Source organism: Mirounga leonina, unplaced genomic scaffold (genome assembly GCF_011800145.1).
Source record: "Mirounga leonina isolate KUSES-001 unplaced genomic scaffold, KU_Mleo_1.0 Mir_173, whole genome shotgun sequence".
Classification (NCBI taxonomy): Eukaryota; Metazoa; Chordata; class Mammalia; order Carnivora; family Phocidae; genus Mirounga; species Mirounga leonina.
In genome coordinates, this window is record NW_023270447.1 from 10,620,450 (window position 1) to 10,639,771 (window position 19,322).

Consider the following 19,322-nt stretch of genomic DNA (forward strand, 5'->3'; position numbering starts at 1 on the left):
GAAAGAAAGAAAGAAAGAAAGAAAGAAAGAAAGAAAGAAAGAAAGAAAGAAAGAAAGAAACTGGTTAAGAAATCCTGAAGAGTATATTTCTAAATACAGATTGCTGGTTTGAGATGAAGGAGAGAAAAGTGTGATAGAAAAAAAGAAAATCTATCAAGACAGTGGGCCATAAAAAGATCTTCCTTGGAAATACTCACCAGCATCTCTCCATGTAAGTAGATATGTTAAGTTTGAGAGGTCTATGACACATCCAAGTGGAAATGTTGACAGATACAAGGGATATGAATTTGGAGTTAATCACCTGAGCTAGTGATATAAATGTGGGAGTTGTTCGTACACAGATGGTATATAAGCTGTGACACTGGTTTTGAAACACCTGAGGGAGTGAATATAGGTAAAGAAAAGACGCAGGAGTCTGAGCCTAAGGATTCTCCAAAATTTAGAAGTTGAGAAGATGAAAACAATAGTAATAACAAACTAGCAAAGAGACTAGAATACATGGCCAGGGAAAAAGAAAGATAATGTTTCAGAAAGCAAGTGAGAGGGGCGCCTGGGTGGCTCAGTTGGTTAAGCATGTAACTCCTGATTTCGGTTCAGGTCATGATCTCAGGGTTGTGAGATCCAACCTGTGGGGCCCTGTCCTGGGGCTCTGTCCTGGCCATGGGGCCTGCTTAAGAGTCTCTCTTTCCCTCTCCCTCTGCACCCACCCCCAACTCTAAAAAATTTAAAAATTAAAAAAAGAAAGCAAGGGAAGAAAGTATTTCAAGAAGGAAAGAGTGATCAATTGTGCCAAATGCTGTAGCCAGGTGAAGATGAAAACTGAAATTTGAGGTATATAATTCCAGAATATTTAAAAACTGGTTGAACTAGGACATGCCAATCAGTCTCTGAAAGTCAATGATTAAAATTTATATTCATTCTGGGGCACCTAGCGGGCTCAGTCGGAGAAGTGTACAACTCTTGATCTCAGGGTCGTGAGTTCAAGCCCCACATGGGGTATAGAGATTACTTAACTTAAAATGAATTTTATATTCAATCTAATTACCAAATATTCAAATCTAACAGGTGCAAAGGTTTTTATCCTAGAAGTATCATTACCTGGTCTTGCAGATACTCATCCACAGCACCACCATGTCTAAGATTTGCTAATAGCATTTCAGCAGCTTCAATTCCAACCTTGTCTGCATTTACACCTAGGACAGACACAATGGAAAAAAAATTAAATTACAAAGAGGCAAAAAGCTGAATTAATATATCCCAGTTAGCACCGACCTAACATTTTTTAGGCCTCTGAATTCACCCAACGCAATTTTTAGGATAAGATCTTTAAGTATATTTAATCTTCTGAGAGCTTAGCACAGGCAAATAATTTATATCTTTAAATGAACCCTAGTGGCAGAAAAACCAGGCTGCTTTGGCCATTTTAGAAGTACTAATTATGAGGGGCGCCCGGGTGGCTCAGTTGGTTAGGTGTCTGACTCTTGGTTTCGGCTTGGGTCATGATCTCAGGGTCCTGGGATTGAGCCCCACATGGGGTTCTGCACTCAACATGGAGTCTGCTGGAGATTCTTTCTTTCTCCCTTTGCTCCTCCTGCTTGTATGCTCTCAAAATAAATAAATAAATCTTTAAAACAATTTTAAAATTATGAAACCAATTTATAACTAAGTTATGATCCTATATTGCTATACCTCAACTTCAAAATTTTAAATTTGGGATTTATACATGTTATAATTAGTCTGCAGGCAATTCTTTTAGAATTAAAGGATTTTTTTTAAAAGTCAGAGAATTAATTTTCATCTAAGGAAGAGCAGATAAAAATCCTCATGTCAAATATTATAAAATTTTATTCCTTTAAGATTTAAACAGGCATTATCTTATTTTGAAAATAAGGCAGAATATTTATCCCCATGCCCTACTCTCTGATTCTCCACACTTACCCCAAATCCTCATACAATGCTGAATATAAAATGTCTGTCAAAAGTAGTGGAATATCAAATGATTTTTTTTTAAGATTTATTTATTTATTTGAGAGAGAGAGAGAGTGCAGGGGGAGGGGCAGAGGGACAGAGGCTCTTCCTCTCTCTGAGCGAGAATCCTCAAGCAGAATCCCTGCTGAGCACAGAGCCTGACCCAGGGCTGGATCCCAGGACCCTGAAATCATGACCCAAGCTGAAATCAAGAGTCGGCTGCTTAACCAACTGACCCACCCAGGCATCTCTCAAATGATTCTTTTAAAGTATTTATTTTAAACTAAAAGAAGCCCCTGGCTACAAATAAAAATGTCTTTTAAGACATGACAATGTGGTTAGTTTTTATTTCTATTTTATATTTGGAAATTCATTTGATTACGAATATGCCTTGGTAAGATTTCCCAGAAAAGTGGAATTTTCAAAATCTTAACTGTTTTTCCTTACAGCAGTTATTATAATATAATAAATTAACTATCTTTACAACATCCATCAGTCAAGTACAAGTCAAGACTGAATGAAGTGGTCTGGAATATGTGGTATCAACCTCAACTACTCAGCCTCTTCTGTTTCTTCTTCCAAGTGGAGATGGAAATGGATATGATAAAACCTAAGCTGCAAAGTTGTTACAGAAATTAGAGATAATATTTATAAAGCATATGTTACCATGACTGGTTCATATTAAGCTATTGATAATAACAGTTAATACTGAGTACCTAGTATGTGTGTCCCACACTAAGTAATAGGAACTGGTTCCTCTGGTAAGACAACATAAAAAAATACTCATATATTAGAGAACCAGAGGATAAGCAGGGACTAAGCTCTAAGGTATAAACTATATCCCCAGTGAAAGTTCAGAGAAGGAAAAGATTATAGGTTCTATAATAATTAGAGAAGGTTTCATGAAGCATAAAGGACTCAAGTGAGTGCTTTAAGAATGGCTAAAATTTGCATGGAGGATGAGGGAGAAGGAAAGAGTTCCTGACTTGGCAGTATTAGAGAGCAGCAGACGTGCTAAGGTTTCTCTGCCAAGTGGCAAAGTGTTTCCCACAGCCGTTCACACACCCTCTTACCCAGCCGCCTTGATAGTGAATAATGGTATGAATGGATCTACATCATTACCAGCTATTACTAGAGGTCTGTGGCAACTCAACAAAATGAAGTATATATGAGAAATCTGCTTATTAGTAGTATGTTCTTAAAAAAAAGAGCAAAATCCTAATTTCCTCTGAAATTTTAATGCTTTTCTAATGGACAATCTACGGTACCCTGGGAATACCAAAATCATTGCACTGTTTTATCTCTTCTGCCAGACTAAGCCAGGGAACAGGACAGTGGTTCTCATGTCAGTGACCCTAGTATATACTACCTGGCACATCTTGGTACCCAATAAACTCATATTCTACCCAATGTCTCCCCAGCACTTACTATTTACATGGGCTCCAATCTCTGCTTTATACTGTGCATTATCTTTACTTTCTCAAGACTGTTAGGTACAGGGAAGAATCAATGTGGCTCACTATCCACATTGATTCTTTCCTGTACCTAACAAGTAATTAGTGTACTCTAAATATATTTTTGATCACTACTTCTCAAACTTCATTATACCTCAGAAGTATCCGATGAGCTTGTTAAAACAGATCCTTGGGCCCAACTTCCAGAGATTCTAATTTGATAGGTATGAAATAAACTCTCAAACTTGTATTTAAAACAAACTCTCAGATAATGCTGATATGCTGCCGGTCCACCAATCACATTTTAAGTAGCACAGTTTTAAATAGAATTCATTGGGGTGCCTGGGTGGCTTAGTCGTTAAGCGTCTGCCTTCGGCTCAGGTCGTGATCCCCAGGGTCCTGGGGTCGAGCCCCGCATCAGGGTCCCTGCTCTGCAGGAAGCCTGCTTCTCCTTCTCCCACTCCCCCTGCTTGTGTTCCCTCTCTTGCTATGTCTCTCTCTGTCAAATAAATAAAATCTTTAAAAAAATAATAATAAATAGAATTCATTTATGTCAGGTCAACTGGAGATGTTGATTTTACTTATTCCACTTTGTTGATAAGATCTGATACCCAACTAGTATCTACATCTACCAAGTGAGCAGACTAGGATTACCTGAAATTTTTTATTTTCAGCAGTAATAAATGTGATTAAACAGAACAGCAAGGGTAAGCATCTTTTAAAGATCTACAAAGTAGGAATAAAGCACCTCAACTACCACACAAACAACAAGAAGTCCAACTAGAAGTCACCTCAATGGCAAAAGTAACTTCAAATATTACAATTAGATGTATACACGTATCTCCTCTCCCAAATATACTAAATCTTAACTACACTTCCCTTTCACAAAAATATTGTTTTTTTAAATCACCAATGTAATAACTGATACAGGGAAGAATCACCAATAGACACTAAAACCACTGGATGAAAGCTGTATAGGAATAAGATAATCAGATGGTCTCAAAGTATTATACCAGATGACTTATTACTTATAAAAAGGGAAAGGATTTATAGCAGACAGACCTGGAGGGCACTACTTTAACCAAGTGATCACAGTCAGCTTTACCAATAAAGGACAAATTGACATTATCACCAACCCTGTTGTGATAAAATGGAATGTCCACAGTCAGCTATTCCTACTAAAAATGTTTCACCTGAATATATCTAATCATGAGACAATCAGACAAATCCAAATTGTGGGAAATCCTATGAGAAAATGGCCTGGACTTTTCAAAATGTTAGTATCATGAAAGAAAAAAAAGGTGAAACTATTCTGTAGTAGAAAAGAAATTAAACAGACATGACCAATTGCTGTGAGTGCTAAAAACAAAACAAAACAAAAACCACTGCTCTAAAAAATATTTTGGAGGCAACTGGTTATGTATGAATATAAACAGACAAATTCTCTGGGTATAAAAATGGTATTGTGATTACACAGATATTGCTCTTTGGACATCCCTGCTGCAGTATTCAAGGGTGAGAAATGGTATCTGCAACTTACATTGAAATAGTTAAGAAACACACAAACTTGTAGCTAAAAGTTCACTACTGGTAAATCTTGGAGAAAGGTGGATGGATGTTCATTAGTCATTCAACTTTTCTGTAACTTTGAAATTTTTCAAAGTATAAAGTTAGGAGAAAGACTGAAAATTTAACTGACTCTAAAACAATCAGTTAACCATATCCTTTCACACTTATCATCTATCATGCTATAACATTCTAATCCTAACAGATAATTAAAAAATTTTACACCAGCACTGGAAGTTGTGGACCCGTCATTTATCTGTACCTCGTTTACCAAGCGATGATCCAGCGAACAAACAGCCGGTGGATGTCTCAGCAATAATGCTATATAGGAAAAAATAAGCATTATTATCTATGCTATATTCTAAAATTATATGCAAAAACAATACAGTGGAATAGTGATTATTAAGTATGCAGAATCAGGGCGCCTGGGTGGCTCAGTCGTTAAGCGTCTGCCTTCGGCTCAGGTCATGATCCCAGAGTCCTGGGATCTAGTCCCGCATCGGGCTCCCTGCTCGGCAGGAGGCCTGCTTCTCCCTCTCCCACTCCCCCTGCTTGTGATCCCTCTCTTGCTGTGTCTGTCTCTGTCAAATAAATAAATAAAATCTTTAAAAAAAAAAAAAGTATGCAGAATCAGATCTATCTAGTAAATTGCAAAAGTGAAATTCTTTATACAGAGAGCAGCACGATTAGCATTCTCCAACTTCATCAGGGTATCAGTATCCTTCAGCACTTCTGACAAGAAGTCACACTAGATTCTAATCCATTCACAGGTAAGGAATGGCTCTCCTTGAACTTTTGATACCATTTCTAATATACTATAAAGTATTTTATGATGGGTGCCTGGGTGGCTCAGTCAGTTGAGCATCCGACTCTTGAGTCTGGCTCAGGTCATGAACTCAGGGTCATGAGATTGAGCCCTGCATGGGGCTCTGTGCTGAGCACAGAGTCTGCTTGGGATGTCTCTCTCCTTCTTCCTCTGCCCCTCCCCCCTCTCACGCTCTCCCTCCCTCTCCCCCCCAAAATAAATAAATAAATCTGTAATAAAAATAAAAAATATAAAACGTCTTATGATTATCTAAAATGAAAAGGTTTTTCTATGTGTTCGAACTTAAGTGACCAACTTAATATATGCTATATCCTTAGGATGTTATATGTGAACCTCATGGAAACCACAAAACTAAAACTTTGATACACAGAAAATAAAGAAAACACCAAACGCAAGAACACTACCAAAAGTCATCAATCACAAGGGGAGCAAGAGAAGAAGAAACAGAGAAGGACTACAAGAACAACCGGAAAACAATTAACAGAACGGCAATAAGTACATACCTATCAATAGTTACAAAAGCCAGGAGCAATTCAAGTGTCCATCAAGAAATGAATAGCTAAAGAAGATGTGGTACATATACACACAATACAGTATTACTCAGCCATAACCAAGAATGAGATCTTGCCATTTATGACAACATGGATGGACCTAGAGGGTATTATGCTAAGTGAAATAAGTCAGAGAAAGACAAATACCACAGAATTTCACTTATATGTGGAATCTAAAATACAAAACAAACAAACAAAAAGCACAAGCAGACCCATAAATACAGAACAAAATGATGGTTGCCAGAGGGGAAGGGATGGAGGATGGGCACAATGGGCGACAGGGAGTGGGAGATCCAGGCTTCCAATTACGGAATGAGTAAGTCACAGGGATGAAAGGCCCAGCATAGGAATCTAGTCCATGGTACTGTAATGGGATCATACGTAAGGTGACAGATGGGAGCTGAGATCATGAGTCGGACGGATGCTCAACTAACTGACCCACCCAGGCCCTGCCTTCTCAATTCTTCTATACATTGAAATCTCACTGCGTATACGTTTATCCTCATTTTCCATTTAACATTATAAACAAAAGCATTTTCCTGATATCATAAAATTCTTCCTAAACAATATTTAAAGTTATTAAAAAGTTAATCTCTAAGAAATTAAAGATAATATTTATAAAGCATATGTTACCATGACTGGTTCATAATAAGCTATTGATAATAACAGTTAATAGTGAGTACCTAGTACGTGTGACCCACACTAAGTAATAGGAACTGGGATGGGAGCTCCACTTGGGGTGAGCAAAACATAACATATCGTCAAATCACTAGAGTATATACCTGAAATCAATGTAACATTGTGTGCCAACTATACTTCAATAAAGGAAAGATCTTTCTACAGAGATGTTGGTTTTGTTTCACAGTTTTTAGATAGTATTATCAAATGTAGAACATGCATTTAAACTCTTTAATAGAAACTCTGAAAAAGAGACTTTTTATCCACAGGAGATACTCTCATACTTCAAAAGATCAATTAAAGCATTTTTATATTTAAATCAATATAATTAATCAATATAATTCTTCTCTAAATAGATCTTTGCCAGATCTAATATTTACATGTAAATGGACTTCACATTTGAGGTACAGAAAAACAAACGGAAATATTTCTCTCAGGATCAGCTTCAAAGGCTAACTTCTGATTAGATTAAGAGTCAGAGGACTCTTACAATGTAATAAAAAGCAAACCATCCTCAGAAAAAAAATTCAGCATAAAATAATCATCTTAATTCATCATACTATTGTTTTAGGTAGCAATGTCCTTAAAAATATGCCTTTTTAAAACTGTAATATTTCAACAAAAAAACTACAAATCTTTCACTTAAACAGGATAATTATTTCAGAGCTCTCAATCAGTATCCAGGAAAAAGGTATTGTCTCACATTATTCCATTTCCATTGCCAAAGGCTTGGTCTTTAGGTTCCTGAACAGGCTGGATGTTAACATAAAGATCCCTAATCTCCTTTCTGATGCATCTTACAGCTGCCGCCGCCATATCTTTTGCTACCTATTTTGGCAAGACAGAAAAATAGGATAAAATAAATTAATGATTATTTTGACAATTGTTTTCAAGCCTTCAAAGAAACATATAATACTTAATAACTTTCACATGCATTATATAAAAACTAGATTTTCAAGAGTAAAGAGCACAGATGTTTAAGAAAAAATTTTAATGAAAAGATATATTAAAAAATTAAGTGCTTCAGGGGCACCTGGTTGGCTCAGTCAGTGGAACATGCACCTTTTTTCCTTTTTTAAAAAATTTTATTTATTTACTGGAGAGAGAGCGAGAGAGCAGAGAGGGAGAGGGAGAAGCAGATTCCCCACTGAGCAGGGAGCCCGACGTGGGGCTCAATCCCAGGACCCTGGGATCATGATCTGAGCCAAAGGCAGACACTTAACCAACTGAGCCACTGAGATGCCCCATGGAGTGGAGGATGTAACTCCTGATCTCAGGGGTTTAAGTTCTACCTCCATGTTGCGCACAGAGAGTACTTCAAAATAAAATCTTTAAAAAAAAATTGAGTGCTTTCAATTATTTCAAAATTTAGCTGACATAATGCCAAGACCCACATACACTTCTAGACAACTTACTTTAAATGGCAAAACACCAGCAACAAAAGCTCTTCCATATATCTTAGTCACAGAGCCACGGTCAGTTAAATTTATTGGATTCAACTGTTTAACTGGTGACATTCGGACAATCACTTCACCACCCCCTTTTGGGTAGTAACCCCTACAGAAAGTATGACAAATACATAAATTGCTTGTACAACAAAAATAAAACTGAACACTTATAATAAAATAACATGTGAATGATATCCAAACGTATAATTCATGTTTGAAATTTCCAAGTAATGTTTTAGGTCTGTGCTGTCCAATATGGTAGCCACAGACTACATGTGACCATTTAAATTTAAATGTAATTTAAAACTCAGCTCCCCAGTCACACTGGCCACATTTCAAGTGCTCAACAGTCGTATGTGGCTAGTGACTACTATATTGGGCAGATAGGGAACATTTCCCTCAAAGCAGAAAGTTCTTTTTGACAGTACTGTTTTAGAATATAAGCTCCTTGATGGTAGGACTTTGTCTATTTTGTTCCTGCTATATTCCAGCACCCTAAAACAATGTCTGGTAAGTAGGAGGTACTCAGTAATACATGATGAATATTGAAGCAGCTGAACATTAACAAAATTTTAACTCAAATACTGAGTGTCACTTATTCTATAGAGGATGCTGGGAACATAAAGATGAGAGTAACAGCGCTCCTATCCACAAGGAGCTCCCCATCTGGTAAAGAGATGGCTGCACAACCTCCTAGAACACGTCAGGTTGTAAAAAAGACTACAAAGAGAGATGCAAATATGAATTCCAACTGAGACACACTCATAGACAATTAACACAAGAAATTACAAGTTACATTTTGAAAAAATACAGGATTTCTAGTTTCTAAGAGAGCAAGGGAGGAAAAACATGAACAAGAAAATGAAAGCCCAAAGGCACAGATTAGTTTTAAAGAGCAAGCAAACGTGTGTACATGTTTGTACAGGGGGCAGCGGAAGCTAGAAAGCTAAACTGGAACAAGACTGCAGGACACTTAAATGCCCCACCAAGAAATCTGGCCTTGTTATTATGTGGCAGAAGGGAAGCCTTGAAGAGTAATAATCTGAATGCCTAATGTGTTTCTTTGGAAAATAATTGATTGCACTGTGGAAGAGAATCCCTTTTATGACCCTGCCATGCCTAGTCCAGTTGTCTGCACACAGAAAGTACTCAATCTGTGCTGAGCATGGATAATACTAGATGGAAGGTCCCTCAGGGTAGCAATTCCCTTGAAAATATTTCCCCCTAGAAACAAGCAAATACCATATGTAGGTGCTTTCAAGTCCCCATGCCCCTGCTGCTTACTGTTTTTAAGCCACACAAAGCATAATTATTTCCTATAAACTGTATTTCCTACAAGTATTTCCTAATTACTACGAGAAGTAGTGGGTTGCAGAATAATTCTCTAAGGTCTAACTTTCCCACTACTCTAAGTACAAATAGTGGGTCAAAGGCCTAACAAATAAGTAACTTACCTCATTTTAATGTCACAATTAAATTTGAAACCAAATTTTTCCACAATTGGCTTGAAAACCTGAAAAATCAGTTTATTGTTACTTTAACCACAAATATTCACTGATTCAACAAGCATATTTATTAAACAAAAGTGCTCTGCACTGAGCTAGCAAGAAGGCACTATGGATAAATATTGATATAAAAATGGGGAGTTCTATTTTTCAAGTAAAATAACTGATATGTAAACCAAAATTAAAAATTTAATATTTAATTAATCAGGGCTGTGCCAGTCTAATGAAAAAAATGTCAGAACACAGGATACTTGATCCCAGTGGTTATTTTACTCCATAGGACAGTATTTCCTAACCCTTCACTATATAATGCATAAGAAATTAGGGGATATTGGTGAACAGCATTCCATTCTGCCATCTAAATTTTTTTTAAAGATTTATTTATTTACTTATTTGAGAGAGAGAAAGAACAAGCGGGGGAGGGGCAGACGGCGAGAGGGAATCCCAAGCAGGCTCCATGCCCAGCAAGAAGCCCAACACGGGGCTTGATTCCACGACCCTGAGATCATGAGTCGGACGCTCAACTAACTGACCCACCCAGGCCCTGCCTTCTCAATTCTTCTATACATTGAAATCTCCCTGCGTATACGTTTATCCTCATTTTCCATTTAACATTATAAACAAAAGCATTTTCCTGATATCATAAAATTCTTCCTAAACAATATTTAAATAACTGCATGGCATTCTAGCAAATTTATTTAACCATTCCCTGAGTTTTCAATATTACATAATTATGTATGTTATATAATTATTATTATAGTATATAATGCTCTGCTCAAATATCTTTAACATTTATCTTTTGCTGCAGTCTGTAATATTTAATTAGGGTCATTTCCTTGAAACTGAATTATCAGGTGAGGAGAGATTAACTTTCATTACACATCCTATCAAACTAAAATTTAAAAGACTGTACCATCTAGAGGCACCTCGGTGGCTCAGTCAGTTGAGCATCCAACTCTTGATTTTGGCTCAGGTCATAATCTGGGGGTCATGAGATCAAGACCAGTGTCAAGCTCCATGCTGGGTGTGGAACCTGCTTAAGATTCTCTCCCTCTGCCCCTCCCCATGCCGCTGCGCTCTCCCTCTAAAAAAAAAGATTATACCATGTATTAAAATGGCAAAAAACTTAAATATCAAGGCCTGGGGAGATGCAAAATAGCTGAAACTCTTATACAGTGCTAGTGAAAATGCGAAAGAATGCAGCCACTTTGGATACCCAAACAATTTGGCAGCTTGTCATAAAGTTAGATATAGACTTACTATTACAAGCAATCCCTCTCCTTGGTACTTACCCAAAAGAAATGAAAAATTATGTTCACATAAAAAATTGGTACATATATCTTTTCAGTGACATTTTCATATTGTCAAAAACTGGAAACAACCCAAAGGTCCTTCAACAGATGGATGAATGGCTAAACAAACTGGGATATCCATGTAATAGGGACTACTTAGCTTTTATTGCTAAAACAAGTCACAGGGATGAATCTCAAACATATTATGGTAAGTGAAAAACAAACAGGCTCAAAAGGCCACATACAGTATTATTCCTTTATATGGCATTCTGAAAAAAAGGCAAAACTATGATACAATACAGATCAGTAGTTGCCAGGGGCTGGGGTGTGGGACTGATAACAAAGGAATATGAGGGAATTTTTTACAGTAATTTTGTATCTTGACTGTGGTGGCTGGTTAACAACCATATGTCAAAAATCACAGAATTGGGGTGGCTCAGTCGGTTAAGCGTCTGCCTTCGGCCCAGGTCATGATCCCAGGGTCCTGGGGATCGAGTCCTGCATCGGGCTCCCTACTCAGCGGGAAGCCTGCTTCTCCCTCTGCCTGCCCCTTCCTCTGCTTGTGCTCTCTCCCTGACAAATAAATAAAATCTTAAAAAAAAAAAAAAATCACAGAATTATACCCTAAAAAGGTGTGCTTTACTATAATTACACCTCAATAAACGTGGAGGGAAAAAAATACCACTTTTCTCTCCTACTAACTGTATAAGTATACTAAGTTTTATCATTTTCAAAATTTATAGTCAAAATACGGTACTTAATTTTTAAAAATTTTATCTTATTGAGGTAAGAACACTTAACATGAGATCTACCCTCTTAACAAATTTTTAAGTGTATAATATATTACTGTTGACTATAGGTAAATGTTGTACAGCTCTCTAGAACACATTCATCTTGCCTAACTGAAATGTTATGCCTGTTGATTACTAACTCCCCATTTCCCCCTTCCCTCTACCCCATTCCACTCTTTGAGTCTATGAATTTGATTACTTTAGATACCTCATACAAGTGGAATCATGACAGTATTTGTCTTCATGTGACTGGTTATTTCACTTAGCATAATGTCCTTGAGGTTCATTCACGTGGTCACATATTCTTTAATTTTTTTAAGGTTGAACAGTATTCCACTCTATGTATATGCTACATTTTCTTAATCCATTCATCCATCAACAGACATTTAGGTTGCTTTCTCATCTTGGCTATTATGAATAGTGCTGCAATGAACATGGGAATGCTAATCTCTCGTCAAGATCCTCCTGATTTTAATCCTTTTGGATAAATACTCAAAAGTGGGATTTCTGGATGATATGGTAGTTTTGTTTTTAATTCTTTGAGGAACCTTCACACTGTCTTCCTTAGCGGCTGCACCATTTTGCATTCCCACTAGTAGTGTGCGAGGGTTCCACTTCTCAACATCCTCACCAACTCTTGTCAAGCACAGTGTTCACCTCTTTGAGTTTTTTCTTCCAAATCATAATTCCTGTATTTATAAAATGACTGGTTTATATAAGTAATATAATTCATGTAACAATACACTTGAGGTTTTAAAAGAATTCACTATCAACACTGTTCCAAGATACACCACAAAATCTAAAGTAAACACAATCCCTTACCCTCTCCTGCAACACAACTAGACACCATGAAGAAATAAACAGGCATGCACATGAACCACTCAGGATATACTGAATAGAGAATGGAGATTCAGAAGAATATACGAGATCGTCTTAGTTCATCAACAACAGAAGCACTTACCATGGTTGTGTAATCAATCTGCGGTGCCATTTCAGCATTAGTTCCGCCTTTTAAACGAAGTTCTGATGCAGAAGCAGCAAAGAGAACACAGGGCATTGAGACCTGCATCAAGAGGCACACACTCCTAAGGAAAAGGCAAAGCAGGGTTAGCTGCATTTTCTTTCTAAAGTCTCAAGAACGTGGTATTACTACACATCACCATTAGCTGGGGCACAGACAACTGGGAAGAAAGGTATATACCGTCAAGTCTCAAGTTAAAAAAATACCCCATTAAAAAAGAGGGGGCACACCTGGCTGGCTCAGTCAGTAGAGCGTGCAACTCTTGATCTCAGGGTCATGAGTTCCGAGTCCCACACTGGGCGTAGAGCTTACTTTATTATTTTTTTAAGATTTTACTTATTTGCTAGAGAGAGAGAGCACAAGCAGGGGGAGCGGAAGGCAGAGGGAGAAGCAGGCTCCCTGCTAAGCAAGGAGGTCGATGTGGGACTTGATCCCAGGACCCTGGGATCATGACCTGAGCCGAAGGCAGATGATTAAGCGACTGAGCCACCCAGGCATCCCTAGAGCTTACTTTAAAAAACAAAACAAAACAAAACAAAATATAAAACAAAACAAAACACCTCAGTAACTAAGAAAATCCTGAATCTTAAAGAAAGACAGTATTTCACAGTAGAAGGAATTGGCCTTAAATGATCAGCAAATCTGGGTTTGAATCCAACTCATTAGTTGTGTGATCTTTCTTTAACTTAAAAGAAGTAAAAAAAGAATTTTTTTAAAATAAAACTATTGTTATAATGTTTTTATAAAGGGATTCCTGAAAGTGCAATTTATGAAAATTCATTTAATACAGTTAAAGTCTAAAAATACAGCACAGGAAATAAAGTCAATTAAATTGTAGTAACTTTTCTACAATGACAGATAGTTACACACACAAAAGTGAGGGTTTAGAAATACTTAAATAATTACATCTGAATCTCTACCATGCACAAGGCATTGTTCCAGATAACAAGATACAGTGCCTACCACTGTGGAGTTTATGATATGATAGAATAATATTTTACAAAGACTGACAGCTGAATATTTTACATGGAAATAAGTTTAAAGGAAATAATCCTTGCTGTAACTCACCTCTGTTTGGTCATTATAGTAAAATAACGTGAGAAATCATGAGAAATAATTCTAGAATATGAAGTATTTTAAAAAATGAAACACTTGGCCAGATTTTCTAAACAAGTTGTCACATTCATACACAGATTGTAGTATACATTAGACATAGCCTCTAATACCAAAAGACAGACCTTCACTTAACTTTCTCATGGTAACAATGCATATGTACTGAAATAAACAGTCTCTGTCACTGATAATGCATTTCATTAATTTAGTAAACATTTACTGACTGCCTAACATGTTAGGTATTATAAGAGAAAACACACAGAATATAATCCCTGTTCTTAAGGAGTTAAACAAGTGAGAAGCAAGTGAAAAAACTTGGAAATGTTTAGTTTACAGTAAACCATAAGGTTAACACTACTTAATTTCTCTGTGTTTATTCCCTCTGAGGACCCCAACATTTAAAGTGTTCTCCCCTCTCCACAGATAAAATCAGATTCTAAGAATAGTAAAGAAAACCTGAGGGACGCCTGGGTGGCTCAGTTGGTTAAGCATCTGCCTTTGGCTCAGGTCATGATCCTGGGATCGAGCCCAGTGTTGGGCTCCCTGCTCAGTGGGGAGTCTGCCTCTCCCTCTGCCTCTCCTCACCACACACTCTTGCTCTCTCTCCATCTCTTAAATAAATAAATAATCTTAAAAAAAAAAAAAGAAAACCTTAATTTTAGGAGATAAGAAATTGCGAAAACAAAGGTAGACACCTGAGAAAACACATGGTACTGTAATCACAGTGAAGGATAAAAATGTTAGAATGTGAATAAATAAGATGTTCTCTTGCTAGGAAAAAGCTTGGTTTAGTCTCCTGAATGGAGTTGTATTCACAACTTTAAACTCATTTCCCATATAGTCTAGTGGGTTAGAAGCCAGAAGGCCTACATTCTAATCTAGTTCTCTCCCTGACTCCATGACGTTGAGTAAATCACACCAGAGGCTCTTTATTCTCACATTCACAAAGTGGAGGAAGGATTGGAAATACATGGTTTCTACTTTCCCTCTTGCAGCTTCAAAATTCTGTAATTTTGCTTTAATTTTTAGATAGTTGGTTGACTATAACTTTCCTCCCTTTCTTTACAGGAGAATACCCAAAATACTATGCTGACTATAAAGAAAGATACCTCAAAATTCCTTACTCCCCTTAGAAAGTTCTCACTTGGCAAACCTCACCTTAGGCCTGAGCAGGTCCCTTTTCACAGAGGTCTATTCACAGCATCACTCAAGTCTCAATTATCACTAAACATTTTCTTTTTTTTAAGATTTTATTTATTTGAGAGAGAGAGCACAGCGAGAGAGAGAGCAGAGCGAGAGAGAAAGCATGACTGGGGAGGGGGGGAGGGCAGGGGAGAAGCAGGCTCCCGGCCGAGCAGGGAGCCTGACGCGGGGCTCGATCCCAGGACCCTGGGATCATGACCTGAGCCAAAGGCAGACGCTTAACCAACTAAACCACCCAGGTGCCCACTAAACATTTTCATAAACTAAAATAATAATCAAAATAAATTAAAACAGTTTCTGAAACAAACTGGAATCAGGTTTACATTACTATTTCTTATTTTATCAAATTTCCCAGTAAAGATAGGATTTTAGTAAAATGATATGGTTTACAATAGCAATCAGCCAAATAACCCAGAAAACACAAAACATGCTCTCTGTGTATTATCAATAAAAGGAGGAATTCTTGGAAAAGGATAAAGACTGAATTTAATTGTTAAATATCCATTTTCCAAAGGGGGGGAACCCAAGATCATATCTAAACATTTCTTTTTTTTTTTTTTTTAAGGATTTTATTTATTTGAAAGAGAGAGTGAGTGAGAGAGAGAGCACAAACTGGGGGGAGAGGCAGAGGGAGAGGGAGAAGCAGACTCCCCACTGAGCAGGGAGCCCAATGCCAGACTCAATCCCAGGACCCTGGGATCATGACCTGAGCCAAAGGCAGATGCTTAACCGACTGAGCGACCCAGGCACCCTCTTTTTTTTTTTTTTAAGATTTTATTTATTTGACAGAGAGAGATAGCGAGAGAGGGAACACAAGCAGGAGGAGTGGGAAAGAGAGAAGCAGGCTTCCCGTCGAGCAGGGAGCCCGATGCAAGGCTCGATCCCAGGACCCCATGATGATGACCTGAGCCAAAGGCAGACGCTTAACGACTGAGCCACCCAGGCACCCCATATATCTAAACATTTCTAAACAGGATAGCTAGCATAAGTATCTATTAAAAGACAACAAAAATACCTAGACTAAAAGTAGAATATGGTCCATAATTAGCTGCAAGCCCAAGAACTAAATATGCTACATACAATGCAAAAAACTACTCTTACCACAGGGCATAAAAACTTAGTCATTTTCCAATATTCAATTTCTAAATAATAAAAAGAAACAAATAGGCTATACTATACACAAAAGAAAATTCTAGATTTAGTAGCTACAATTAATAAGCAATTAGGTACCCCAAACTACAAAATCTCTATCCCTGAAAGGCTAGTGTTTTATCTCCATTTTAAAAGTGAGGAAACTAAAGCCCAAAGAGGTTAAGCAACTTGTCTAGTAATGGTAGGTAGTACCTGCACCCAAATCCAGGTCTAACTCTAAAGCCCATACTTAAATGGAATGTAAGTGACACATACCCTGCTGTCTTGGTATCTGCTGTATGGATTCCACCTTTAATCTTCTCTGGTGTAAACATTATTTCTGTTGAGCCGATTTCTGCCCCCTCCAGTTGCCCATCACACAAATCTCGAATCATTTCCAGTCCAGATAAATGTTGAGGCCTTCAGGTCATAATACTGCATCAAAATGTGTGCATTCAGACTGCCTATAGCCCCACATTTTATGACCCATTTATAAAACTTCAATGGCAAGAAAAGAGCAAGGTCTAACCACAACAAGTGCTATATCTTCAGTGTCAGAGCTTCTTTTGGGTTTTTATGTACCTAGACTACCCGCTTGAAGGCATCATTTGGTTCCTTCCAAATCACTTACTTTAGCTAAAAGCACATACATGGATGCATTGTTGCAAACGAGAAGTATGCAAAGAGGAAAACTGAAAAACTATCCCAGGGCCACCAATCTCACTTGCATGTCATTGAATAATCTATGGAACCTGTTATGGGCTGAATTGTGTTCCTCCAAAATTCTCATGTTGAAGCCCTAACCCCTAGTACCTCAGAATGTGACTCTATTTGGCATTAGGGCCTTTAAAGAGGTGATTAAGTTAAAAAGAGATAGGGGATGGCTGGCTGGCTCAGTCAGTAGAGCATGGGACTCTTGACTATGGGATTCTCTGTGGTATCTTTATAAAAAGAGGAGATTAGGACATACAGAGACATCAGGGGTACACATGCACGTAAGGATGACCATGTGAAGAGGCAGCAAGAGTGAGGCCATCTCCAAGCCAAGGAGAGAGACTGGGAAAGAATCTTCCCGTATGGCCCTCAGAGGAAACCAACCCTGCCAGCACCTTGATCTTGGACCTGCAGGCTTCAGAACAGTGAGAAAAACAAATTTCTGTTGTTTTGGCCACCCAGTCTGTGGTATTTCATTATGGCAGCTCTAGCAAACTAATGAAGTACCTAACACAGCCTTAATGAATTGGATTTTCCTATTGGTGAAACTGATTGCTGCAAACAAGTGCTGTGACTAAGGTAATTAATGTTCACACACATCAATAATTGCCTTTTAATAATTTCAAAATGGAATGTGAATAAAATAAAAGACTTAAGAGACTGCTGATCTAGTAAAACGTCCAAAGGAATCAGTTTGGCTTCAACCTGGGTCCCCTTCTAACAGGTGCATATACCTGAAACTTAGCTAGTGACAAACCTAGCTTCCCAGACAGAAGGAAACAAGGTCAAGGGTCAACGTTTTCCCCTGTCCACAACTGATAATTCTGATTATGCTCATAACTTCTTTGAGGTCTGAACGAAAGCTAGAACGACACATCTCAGGGTCCTTTCCTGAGCTATGATTCTAAAATGTGCAGCACCAGAGAACACACTGGTTAAAAAGTGGGGTTTCCTCTGGCCCTAACTGCTGCTCTGCCCTGGTCCATCTTGCCCGCTGCTGCAACCTCTCCAGATACCTGAAATGCCCAATGACTTGAGAAAACATCTTAAAAGACAACTCATCAGGAAGCTAGAGAACTCTAGCTGTATAGAATAAACGTGGGCCTATTTTCTCAACTTGCCCCTTGTGGCTTTCAAGATCGCCTAGCCCCCAGCTACCGCTAGCCGCCCGAGCCGATGCACGGTCCCCCGGGGCCCTGGGGGCCGGCTTTTCAGATTCCTCAACTGTGGGGCTGGATCTTACAAGCATCACCCCCGGGCTCCCAATTCCCCAACCACACAGGGCGACCCAAACCCCAGGCCCGCCCGGAGCACCGCAGTCCGCCCCCCCTCCAACCCCACCGCCCGTCCCCCAGCCCGGCGCGGGCCCACCCGCATCCTCCAGTCCCGCGGCCCCGCCCCCCAGCGCCCCGATGCACCTCAGGCCTGGCGTGCTGCGGCCGGCTCGGATCTTCTGTACCCGCAAGGGGAGGCCCAGGAGGCAGCTCAGGGCTGTAGACACCCTCAGGATCTGGCCGCCCTGCCAAGGGTGGGGGTGGGAGAGGAGAGAGAACATCATCAGACAGGGACGCTCCCCAGTCGGGGCTTGCAGCGCCACCGGCCCTGTCCCGGGCCCCGCACTCACCCCTTCCATGATCCCGCCGTCCACCTCCACCCGCTGCCCCGCCATCGGGGGCGCCCTGGGGTCCGGCCCGCGGCGACAAAGCCTCTGCCGGAATGGGAGGAAGAAGAGACGCTCGCTCCCGCCCCGCAGCTCCGAAACCTCCGCCCCGCCGAAGTCCGCGGGGTCTGGCGGAAGCACGAAAGCAGCGCCCGCTCCCGGGAAACCGGATGCAGCTGAAGCAAACCCCAACACTCAGCGCCGGGAGCCGGATCGCCCCGCCTGGCGGCAGTGCGCGTGCGCGCCACGCGGTGCTTAAAGAGGCGATGCCGAGAAAATTTCCTCAAATCCGACGCTCTCCGGGAGACGTGGCGGAGGCCTGGGAGGCATCCTCGGGGACTGAACTAAATGTGCGGCTTGAAGACACCAGCACGGAGCACCGCAAGACACGCAGATTGAAG

The 19,322-nt window shown here is 39.4% G+C and overlaps 1 protein-coding gene across 3 annotated transcripts in view; it reads right to left on the minus strand.

Annotated features, from left to right (window-relative positions):
• The window catches only part of RTCA (RNA 3'-terminal phosphate cyclase), a 24,171-nt gene extending 5,071 nt beyond the window's left edge, over nucleotides 1–19,100 (minus strand). Inside the window, exons 1-10 of one of the 3 annotated variants that reach the window (XM_035017931.1) lie at nucleotides 18,886–19,100; nucleotides 18,680–18,780; nucleotides 16,824–16,967; nucleotides 13,041–13,164; nucleotides 9,946–10,004; nucleotides 8,459–8,600; nucleotides 7,747–7,871; nucleotides 5,251–5,309; nucleotides 1,099–1,193; nucleotides 34–263 (exon numbers count right to left, since the gene is read on the minus strand). In XM_035017931.1, coding sequence (XP_034873822.1) covers nucleotides 240–263; nucleotides 1,099–1,193; nucleotides 5,251–5,309; nucleotides 7,747–7,871; nucleotides 8,459–8,600; nucleotides 9,946–10,004; nucleotides 13,041–13,164; nucleotides 16,824–16,967; nucleotides 18,680–18,780; nucleotides 18,886–18,930 — 918 coding nt within the window. In that variant the 5' untranslated portion in view covers nucleotides 18,931–19,100 and the 3' untranslated portion in view covers nucleotides 34–239. Of the gene's footprint in view, nucleotides 1–33; nucleotides 264–1,098; nucleotides 1,194–5,250; nucleotides 5,310–7,746; nucleotides 7,872–8,458; nucleotides 8,601–9,945; nucleotides 10,005–13,040; nucleotides 13,165–16,823; nucleotides 17,046–18,679; nucleotides 18,781–18,885 lie in introns of those variants that run through there. The other 2 variants (XM_035017929.1, XM_035017930.1) reach the window with 2 other exon arrangements.
• Between the last annotated feature and the right edge of the window lie 222 nt (nucleotides 19,101–19,322).